The 11065-nt window shown below is 45.3% G+C and overlaps 1 protein-coding gene and 1 pseudogene across 4 annotated transcripts in view; one reads left to right on the top strand and one right to left on the bottom strand.

The window, feature by feature from the left end:
- Positions 1 to 257: 257 nt before the first annotated feature.
- Positions 258 to 666, bottom strand: LOC110296908 (annotated as a pseudogene).
- A 325-nt stretch (positions 667 to 991) lies between these two features.
- The window catches only part of Dyrk4 (dual specificity tyrosine phosphorylation regulated kinase 4), a 41838-nt gene continuing 31764 nt past the window's right edge, over positions 992 to 11065 (top strand). For 3 of the 4 annotated variants that reach the window (XM_021164972.1, XM_021164971.1, XM_021164970.1), the window contains exons 1-2: positions 1032 to 1082; positions 6438 to 6531. In XM_021164972.1, the coding sequence (XP_021020631.1) occupies positions 1045 to 1082; positions 6438 to 6531 (132 nt within the window). In that variant the 5' untranslated portion in view covers positions 1032 to 1044. Of the gene's footprint in view, positions 1083 to 6437; positions 6532 to 11065 lie in introns of all 4 variants that reach the window. The other variant, XM_021164973.1, reaches the window with a different exon arrangement.

Below are 11065 nucleotides of genomic sequence, written 5' to 3'. Positions count from 1 at the left end.
CATTAAGTCAGAATGAACAGAACAACTTTCTGCGTAACCACATAAACACTGCAGTCTGCCTTTCACAACTGCTTCGGGTACTCACTCGGCTAAACGTCTAAGAACTTGAACACTAAACTCTGCTTCTTTTCAGTGAGTCCCTTCCTTGTATCAGAGCCCTGCCCTTCAGGACACGCCACTGTCACAACTCCATGTGGTTCTTTCTGAAACTTAGTACAGACGGAGCGTACATCTTTTTTTTTTTTTTTTTTTTTTTAAGACCAAGTCTTGATTTTTATTACTTAAAAAATTTGCATATCTATTTTGCTTTCTGACTCTGTGCTTGTGCCTTCAACACTTTCACAACGATTTTCTGCTCCTCAATAAGGAAACCCGCTTGATCCTGTCACNGACACACTTGGCACACATGGACCCACCATAGGCCCTGCTGATGTGCTTCTTCGTCTTAGACAATCTCATAAGGACTTTGGGTCGCACAGCACGAACCCCTCGAAGTCTGCCTGGGCACACGCCACATGCGGATTTAGGAGCTTTCCCAACCTTCTTGGTGTAGAGGTAAACAATCCTGTTGCCAGGGGTTCGAGACAGCCTAGTTTTGTTAGAGGCTGTGTTGTAGGAAAGCCTATGGCGGTATGTCAAAGGCTGGACCATCCTGAGTGCCTCTGAGCACCGTCCCCCTGGAGCGTACATCTTATAAGAAAATTCTATCCAGGGCTTTTAACTACTTCCATATACTGTTTTTGGAAGATCTTAAAATGTTTACAGTCTGGCCTGTCAGCCAACTTTAATCTCAGGGTCCCGGGATTTCACTCATACCTTGGGTGATCCATGAATTGGAGAGAGAAAACGAGGTTGGGGAGAGATGTATTCTTTTGGTCTATGCGAAAGATGGTTTGGGCCTTAAGTGGGGTAAGCCTATTCAGCTCAGAGTCACAAAAAGGGCCTGAGCGGTTTCTACAGCAACGCTAGGAGGGTGTGGCCCCTCTGCGCGGGGCTGAGGGTGCCTCCTAAACCCCTGTGGAGATCCCTGTCTGTGACAGCCGGATGCAGCTCCTCCCACTTCCTGCCCTCACCCGGACAGAGTAAGCGCCTAAGAGAAGAGGCTTGTGATGGGTGCAAACCCTGAGCCAACTAGGGCTGGGTCCTCAAGGGGCAAGTGGAAAGGGAGAAGGGAAGTAAGAGTGAGGGCTGGGCCGGGTGCGCGAAGGAGAAGAGGTTTAGCTCCTGCCAGCTGTGGCTCATGAGCATCCTGACTCCTACTAAAGGAAAACTGTGTTAGGGACTCCCGCTGAGTGCCAGAATGGGGGTGGGGGATGGTCCTGACTCTAGCAGCTTGGGGCATGAAGCTGATTCTTTTTCACACGGTCACTGCACGTGGTATCATTGTCTCTCTCTCACACACAGCACAGACACACACACACACAGCTCAGTCCTTTGACACCAAGTGTACCAAGGACGGTATGGATCACAAGCCCAGATCAACTTCCCTCACTTGTTTGCACTGCAGGAAAAACTCCAGTACTTTGGAACATAGTTTACTTAAGGTGGTGGCGCCACACCCTCTGAGCATTCACTGTCTGAAATATCCAGGCCAGGTGGGACTTAGGAAACATTGTTCTTTCAGACATGATTTTTAAAAACACCAGCTTCCCCAGTCTTAACTCACTTTGGATAAAGATTGAAAACTGGGAAACATCTCATGAGAATGTCCTTTGGTTTTGCCTGAGGGGTGAGATGGGGATGGTCGAATTCTAAGGAATCTTTGAACATGGCCTACTCCTGTAATCTCTGAGTCAAGAGACCTTTAAGTTTGAGGCCAGCCTGGTCAACATTGCAACACAGCAAATGTCAGGCCAGCTTGGGCTACAGAGTGAGATTCGGGGCCATGCCTTACTGATTCTGGGATTTAAACTTTCAATACCCAGGAGAAGATGGGAACCTGAAGTCACGTCTGGCAGTATGCCAACCACTTCTCTGACTTTGCCCTCACCAACTCCAAATTGTCTACACCTGAGCTAAAATGCCTACTTCTCAAATGTGGGGGATCCTGAGGCAGTGAATTATGGTTTTAGCGGACCCTAGCACTCATCTAAAAAGAAGAAAAGGCTAGTGTAGGCTATATTCATCAAGCCACCAGGACCAGCAGGGATGTAATAAATACACTACCTGACCTAGGGATGGCAAGAACACTATACTCCTGGAAACAGTAGCCACTTTAGGAGAGATTCCATAAAATAAGGACAATGTGGGATGGATGCTCTATCATGGAAGGAAACGTGGGCAAAGCCCCACAGGGTGCCTGGGGTGAAGCAGGTGTAGGAGAGAAAACCAAGATTTTCTATGTTGTATAATTTCAAGAATTCTTGAACAGAAAGGAGAATAGATCTGCTCTCTGTGCTTTTCTGAGGATAGCAAGGAGCCGTGGGAGGAAATCTCTTGTGGAATATTACCCTCCGACAAGCACCCACCAAGTGTAAGTTAAGATCTGAGTATAAAGTGGGCTATCGGGGAAAATTGTCTCTGTCTCAGGACCACTCCAGCACTGATAGGTAAGCATCAGACCCAAAGCCCCTGTGCTAGGTGAGGGCATAGGAGTAAGGTTTCCCAAGCCCCCAGCCCTTATGATTAAGTCACTGGATCATGAAGGATTCAGGGACTCATGTAGAAGGGCTGAGGAGTTGAATTTGCCTTGTCTCAAGTACATTAAACAGGTTAACTCGAAATGCTACCACCACATCTATCCCAAGGACAATCCTGAGGACATAAAGATCAAGCCACTGCCAACTGCAAGTAAAAATCATGAAGTTGCAAGAGGTAACCTCAAGAGACATATTTTCCTTTTGGACGTGTGTGTCCTTTAGGTACAAATGCACATGTTTAAGATGCCACACAACACAATTTTAGTAACAGTAAGGCTGACACCTCTGTGGCTCCCCGATTCCAGACTTCTTGAGAACAAGGAGTCCATTTCCTTATCTGTCATCCTTCACCCTGAGCACAGTCGTCAGGGCTCGGTTGATGCCCTGACTTCTTTGGTGAATTCATCTAAGCTCTCTTAGCTCTCTCCCCTTCCAGCAAATGTACACAGAGTTTTCACTAGAGACCCATCACCACGCTCAGCCTTGCAAGGAATTGAAAATAATAAAAGGCAGCTCATCACCCCTAGCTCCACGAGACTCAGGATCAAGATGAGACAAAAACTTAAGCAGCTTTCTGAGACAACTAAGTGACACTAAAGCCATGACAAAGTGAGTTCCCCTTGGAAAGTGCTGCTAAATCCAGGAGGAGAGAGCGGCTTGGGAGGGCAGGAGCTTCTGCCCTGTACGGGAATGTGTGCGAATCTACATTTTAGATTCATTTTGCAAATGCTCATCCGTGCAGCAATAAGCTAAGTGTATTGTTTTCAATCATTCCTGTAATAAAATGTAATTTTAAAAGTAATTTTATTTTTAAAATGTAATTAATCTCAACTAACTAAAATTAAGTAATTTATTAGGTCATTTCGATTCGTTTCCTATGAAACTCACTGCAGCTTTTGTGCACTGTGCTTCAGTGGACCCCTGGAGCTTGGAATGTGCTCCACCACTGAGCTACACACCCGTAACCCTCCTAACATAGTCTAAAAACTAAAAAAGCATTTGAATTAAAAGCCAGATAATGCATATATGGAAACTCAGAATCTGTGATAATCATGAGGAAGACAAGCTAGGAATAACTCACAGCACAGTGTGTGACGTGTGTGCGTGCGTGTGTGCGTGTGTGCGTGTGTGTGTGTGTGTGTGTGTGTGTGTGTGTGTTCTGCCTGACCTTGTAAGATTAGAATTATTACTAGAAGGGTCCTGAGAGTTCATCTGGTCCAGGCTCATCATTTTACACATGAGGGACTGGAGTACAGAGAAGACCAAATGGCTCATGGGAGTCCTGGAAGCACACACGTGAGGCTGCAAAGTCCTTCAGCATCATCTGCAGGCTTTCTTTACCTTCAGCTGCCAGAGAGGGGGAGCAGAGGAGAGACCCCCAACTGTGTGAAGACTGTACTGTACAACACCCACTTTCTCGGTGAAGTCCACAAAGGAAGATGTGGCACAGAGCCCTGACAGGAGAAACTTTCTTCGTTTCTCCCCTGTGTTGGGAGCTGGACCAATGCTCTTTATCCAGTTGAAGGTCATCTCTCAGTTTATTTCCTAGTCCAAATGCCCCTCTGTCCCTGCTTTAACTGAGTCCCTCTCTATCTACCAATAAGTTCATAAAACAGCTTCCGAACCAAGTCCCTCCAAGCTGTGCGCCATGGCATTGCCATGAGGTGGTCCTAAAACACAGAGGTACCATGTCAGTCCAGCTGTAGAAAGACCACACTGGCCACAGACTAGCCTGGGCTATGTGGCCCTTCCTGAACATCTCAGGGCTACTTGCAATTCCTGGACAAGCCAGCAAATGCTCCTTCATACTTTCTTCTTTGTGTGCCTTGCCCATCTGCCCTTGACTCTGACCTCTATGCTTGTTCTTCAATGATGCTCTACTGTGTTCTTCTGGAAGGATGCCTCTGCTCCCAGCTGGACCTCACACCACCAAGACAGTGGACAATGCATTCTGCACACACTCCTGACATTTATACTCTGTCTCTTCTCTTGCACCATGAATTTGCCTTAGGGGCAGAGATTATGGCTAGGTTATCAGAACTCATTCAGCAAATGATTCTACAAAATATAGAAGGAAGTAAATTATTCAGAGAAATTAATCAGAGAAGTAATTTATTTCAAATGACTTTCATATTTATTATTATCATGTGCGCACTGTTTCCCTGTCTGTCTGTCTGTCTGTCTGTCTCTCTCTCGCTCGCTCGCTCGCTCTAGCTCGCTCTCTCTCTCTCTCTCTCTCTCTCTCTCTCTCTCTCTCTCTGTGTGTGTGTGTGTGTGTGTGTGTGTGTATCCTGTAGTTAGAAACAATGGCATGATCCTGTTGTCCCAGCTGCTTGAGAGACTGAAGAAAATGATTTGAGTATGAACTACGTGATGGGATCCCTAACATCTTTTTTTTCTGAAAGAGGGTACCACTGTGTAGTCAAGGCTGGCCTCCAACTTGCCATCTTCCTACCCTAGCCTCTCAAGTGCTGGGGTAGCAGGCATGCCCAGCAAAGCTGGAAATTCTTGTCACCCCTCCATCTCTATTCCTTGGAGAGAGGTTTTTGCTTTGGGTTGGTTGGTTTGTTTCATTAACTCAGTCCATTCTGCTTGCCATGGACATAGTAAAGCCAACCTTGTTTTAAACTATCATGTTTCAGAAGGTATATGTGTCATATTTTAAAATCCCACTAGATAGAGTGAAAGTAACATCTTTTTTTTTAAATATCTAATTCCTCAGTAAAGGTGTCATCACACTTATTATCTGACTTCTCTTCACTTTTGTGAATAACTGGAAAGTCATAGTGTTGCCATTATTGGTTGGTTATAATGTCTGCAAAAGCTAAAAACTACAATAACGACTTTACACTGAACACCATACTGGCCTCGTTTCTTGTATTTTTCAAATTCCATTTTTTCTTGCAAGAGCAGCAGGGAGACTTCATGAGACAAAGAAGAATTTCAGCAGTGCTCCACAGCCAACAAGAGCTAGAAATGTCCCGAGAGTCCTCTTTGACTCGCTTTCCACAAATCTGTTTAGATTCTATAACCATATACAAGTCTTTTTCCTCATCTTGCAACAAGTTAATTAGTTATGAAATTGTGCTCTGAATGAGGCAGGCACAAAAAATAGTGACAGGCATCAGGTATAGCTCTCTCTTTCTGTAGGCATGAAATCAGTAGCAGCCTACTGTATGCATGATGTAGCCATACTGTGTGTATGACAATGAGGTTGGTTTTGCAGGCAGCTGGGGAAATGGACTCCAGGCTGGCTGTTGTAGCTGCAGCCACCTAACTTTACCCTCCTGCTCCTTGGCCCCTTGGCCCCTTGGCCCCTTGGCCCCTTGGCCCCTTGGCCCCTTGGCCCCTTGGCCCCTTGGCCCCTTGGCCCCTTGGCTCCTTGGCTCCTGCCTCTCCCTCTGTAGTCCTGTCTTTCCTGAACCCAAGAAGGGATGCAAGAGAAGCTGAGCTTGCCCTTGCTGTAGGCTGCCCCTGCTTTCCTCTAAACTCCTTTGCTTTCATTCATCCCCAAGTATGTTGGACTTTATTTGTATTTTACCCATGTTGCCACTTTGCTATTGTATTATCACCACCACCATCATCATCATCACCAGCATCACTACCAACATCAGCACCAACACCAACTCCTCCACCACCACCACCACCTTTGAGACAGGATCTAATTATGTAGCTCAGGGTAGCCTTGAACTTGAGATCATCAGTGCTGGTATTATAGGCATATACCTCCATGCCTAGAGCCAACTTTATTCTCTCTCTCTCTCTCTCTCTCTCTCTCTCTCTCTCTCTCTCTCTCAGGACTTCAATGGATACAAACAAGGCAAGGAAACGCAGTTTGACAACCTTCCCAGTTTTGAAAGCAAGGAAGAAGCAGAGTTTTACCTCTGTGAAGGTAAGCGCATCATCGGGGCACACGGGAGGAGCTGAGAGGTCTCCAGGAAGATGTGGAGAGCCCTGGACCCAGGGCGACTCTCCCACCTGAGCACGTACTGAGGGGGAAAGTATGGGGCATCCAGATGCTGCTGACCCCTTCCAGGGCTGGTTTTACCAGTGAAAGCTCCCTGGAAGCGCTCACCCAGACCTAGGCAGAGATTTGTCTCCTGGGTGGTTCTGAATCCCATCAAGTTGACAGTCAGGATTACCCATCATGGTGGACTCAAAGGAGAAAGCAGCCAACCTTGTGAGGCCTGCATTAAACAGGTGACTAGCATTGGAGAAGCTGCTGGACGAATGACTTCTCCACAGTTCCTGCGTCTCCTTTCTGTCTACCTGAGACTACCTCAGACTATCCTGTTGTCGTTCACAATAAATGTTCAAGATCATTTCCAGAAAATATGTTCTTTTTCCTGACAAAAACATAATTGCTCTTTTTTTTTTTTTTTTTTTTTTTTGGTCCTTTCAGCCTCAAAACCTAATGAAAGGCACAGCATAGAAATTAGGCCAGGATGTAGTAACCATGTTTACCATCTGTGAACCAAATAAAGGGGAGATTTTTTTTCAATCTAGTACCACTTAGGCTGTTCAAAATATTCCACTGTTTAGGATCTTTTCAAAGAATGTTTTGCAGAAAGCTTGGGCACAAATCATTCAGCTATGAAACCCTGCATCTGTGGTCAGAGGCTCCAGAGTTAGCAGCCTCTGTGACGGCTCCAGAGGTTACTTGCCACCTCCCTAGATCTAGGATTCCATGTCACCTTCTCTGAGTAGTGTTTTTGGTTGAGTTTCCCAGCACCCCAAGATTATAATTCACAAAATGGATCCAGCCAGGTTTGTTGGCACAAGCCTATATTACCAGTGACTGGAAGAGACTTTGGGCTTGTATTTTTTAATAATGCTGAGACTATTAAGTCTTAGGGAGCTCTGGGCAATGGACTGGATGCATTTTTGCATTACTAGATGGGAATGAGCAACTGAGGGACAGGGACAGTTTGAGGGGACACATGAGTATCAAATCAATGAGAGCTAGGCGTGCCCTAAATAACACTCACTGCCACCTCACTGGCTTACGAAGCCCATGGTAAGTTTCAGAAGCACACGTTGGGCACATCTGTGAGAGAGTCCAGAGAGAATGAACTAAAATGGAAAACCCCTTCCTGAATGTGGGCAGCCCCATCCCACAGGCTAGGTGCCAGCCTGCAATTGAAGGGATGGAGAAAGCCTTCATTTCTCTCTGAGCCCACTCTCAGCAGCCATCATGTGGCTTGCTCTGCTGTGTCCCTTGGGCCACATGTACTAAAACCTCTGAATTCATGAGCTAAACAGACCTTTCCCCCTTTAAGTTATGCCAGTGACAGAGAAACAGTGAACACAAGGTGCTTTGCACCCTGGAGTGTTTTAAGTTTCTTGAACTTGCCTTGGTTGATGAGAACAAGAGGCAAGTGTGCTCCTCATTTCACAGATGGCAAAGCTGATGACAAATGAGGATACCCAGCTTGGGGGAGGGGGGAGACGGAGAGTGCAAGGAAGAAGTCAAATCTGCAGTCTTGATTGCACTGTTCTTTGCCTCTGAGTTAAGAGGCATCTGTTAAATGTTGCTTTATAACGTCCTTTATGTAAGCAAAACAATGTGATGAGCTGGGCGTAGTGGTGCTTGCTTAGAGGTGGAAGCAGGAGAGTCAGGAGTTCTGGGGCGTTCTCAGCGAAGCAGTGAGTTCTAAGCCGACCTGCACTATTATGAAATCTTGTCTCAAACAGAAAGAAAGAAAGAAAGAAAGAAAGAAAGAAAGAAAGAAAGAAAGAAAGAAAGAAAGAAAGAAAGAAAGAAAGAAAGAAAGAAAGAAAGAAAGAAAGAAAGAAAGAAAGAAAAGAAAGGAAGGAAGGAAGGAAGGAAGGAAGGAAGGAAGGAAGGAAGGAAGAAAAAGAAAGATAATGAAATTTCAAGGGAAGCAAATTACATGACAGTTATTCCAAGAAACTTTTGAACAACTAAAAGAAAAGCAGAAATTTCTTCACACTGCCCTCTACAGTCACTTCTGTCAGGTGGAAGGAGACTGAGGAAGACGCCTGACATTGAAATTTGGCTTCCACACGTGTGTTCATGAGCACATGCACACACACACACACACACACACACACACACACACACACAAAAACCAAAACAAAGAGCTGGAGAAATGAGTCAAGCACACCTCCTGGCCTTCAGAGGGGGCAGGAGTTCAGCTCCTAGGATCCACGTTAAGTGGTTCACAACTGCCGATAATTATGGCTCCAAGAGGATCTGACACTTCTCCACACACACCTGTACACATGTGTACATACACAATCCATATAGTTAAAATAAAAAAACTATTTAAAATGTGATATTTTAAAAAATCGTCAGACATGGTGGTTAGAGATGGCTCAGCAATTAAGAGCACTGACTGCTCTTCCAGAAGACCTGGGTTCAATTCCTAGCACCTACGTACCAGCTCATAACTCTGCAATTTGAGTTCCAGGGACTCCAACCCTTTTCCTGGCTTCCATGAGCACTGCACACATGTGGTGCACAGACATACATGCAGGCAAAGCACCCATATACATTAAAATGAAATATTAAAAACAAGTTAGGAATGCTTTGATTAGATTGAGAGAGTATTTTTAAAAATTGACTGGGCTTGTTGACCCATGCCTGTAATCTCAGCACTTGGGGTGAAGGCAGAGGGACCTGCCTACAAGGACATCCTCAGCTACAGTGAGGTTAAGGCCATGGGATCCTATCTCACCTGTATTGAGACAGCATTGGACAATAGAGGTTGGTCCTTTAGCAAGAGGGGATTCCACGGTGTTGCCATTCTTCTCTAAAACAGGGGAAAGTTCTGCATTAGCTTCTCTGGAATGCAGGTATGGACACTGGATGTCACTCCTGCCAGCCTGTAGCTGGAGCTTGCCTGGCGTTTCTGAGTCTTTAGTATAGTTGGCTTATGAGACTTGAGGAGCACTAGGACCCCAATGAGTCAAGTCATGGTCATGAGGGAGAGCAGTCCAAGCAAGGATGTTCTGTTCATTTACAACATGATTTTAGAATTTTCCCGAAAGCTCATAGATAGATGTGATGAAGTTTGTCTAGAATTGTGCTAGATAAACAATTTCTGCTGTTAACATCAGAAGCACAGGGCCTTGTCAGGCTGCTGCTTTTCTTAAGTCCCTTAACCCAGTACATGACTGTCACTTCCTTGGGCCTTCCCTCCCCATCTTTGTTTGCTTGTGTATTGTCTATCCTATGCTCTAAAGTGGGACCGCCCAATATGTCACTACTGACCATCTGAAGCTGTGGAACTCTGGATAACCCATATGGAGATGTGAAGTCCATGGTCTGTTTCAAAGACCTGGTCTCCCCTCAAAAAGGAACATAGAATATCTTTTTTTAAAAATAGGTGGATTTTATAGCAGGTTAATGAATGCATCAAGAAAAGTCGTGCGATAGTTTTATGTTGATTCATTTAAAATAATGGTGTTTCTCTTTACTTCTGCCAATGTGGCTATTTAGAAAGTACTGCACTTATTTGTTCCACCTGCTTCACGAGGGACACTTGACAGGCAGCAGAGGTTTCCTGTGTCAGGATACTCCCTAGCACAGACTGGCACTTGGAGTATATTCGCTCACCCATGTCCCCTACAGTTATTTACTGACTCTTCATATTTGACATCGTTCTAAGGATGGGCATATTTTTAAAAGGTACTGTGACTCATGCCTACAATCCCAGCACTCTGGAAGCTGGGTTAGGAGTACAGCCTCCATTCTGAGGCCAGCCTGGACTATGTGGTGGGTTCTAGGTCAGCATAGGCTACAGAATAAAACACCCTTAAGAACAAAGAAACAACAAAAGCCACAGGCTGAAAAGTAAAACAGACCAGCAAGCTCTTATGATTTTTAATCCCAAGACCCCTCAGATAAAGGCCAGGGGTCTGGTCAAAGTTAAATGCTGAGTGTGGTAGAGATGACCTGGGGCAGTGGATAGACTTGAGCATCATACAGCAAAGCTAGACCTGTCTGACAAACGACACCTTGGCTTTGTACTCTATGACTTTGACTGGCATTTCCAACCATTGCAGCAGTCAAGGTTTGGATTGGTGTTTTCCTTCAGCCTTTTTGGCTGAAGAGATGGAATGAGCCATACCATCAACTTTGGCTGCACATCTAGACCTGCCTGGGGAAATTTTCTAGACCACTGAAGTCTCTCAGAGTTACTGATGCTTTGTTTAAGGAAAAGTTCTTCTTGTGCTGGGAGATGGTTTGCCAACTAAGAGCATTGAATGCTATGCAGAGGACCCAAGTTTATTCTGCCTGTAACTCTCAAGCTCCAGGGCATCCGGCACCTCTGTCCTCTACCAGTGCATTCGTGCAGCACACGTGCACACACAGACACACACAGACACACACACACACACCATCACCATCACCACCACCACCATCATCAAAAACTAAAATAAAAATGTAAATAAAAATA

The sequence above is a fragment of the Mus caroli genome, chromosome 6 (genome assembly GCF_900094665.2).
Source record: "Mus caroli chromosome 6, CAROLI_EIJ_v1.1, whole genome shotgun sequence".
Lineage (NCBI taxonomy): Eukaryota > Metazoa > Chordata > Mammalia > Rodentia > Muridae > Mus > Mus caroli.
The sequence above is the reverse complement of the archived record's forward strand: the minus strand, read 5'-3'. Positions and strand labels throughout refer to the sequence as shown.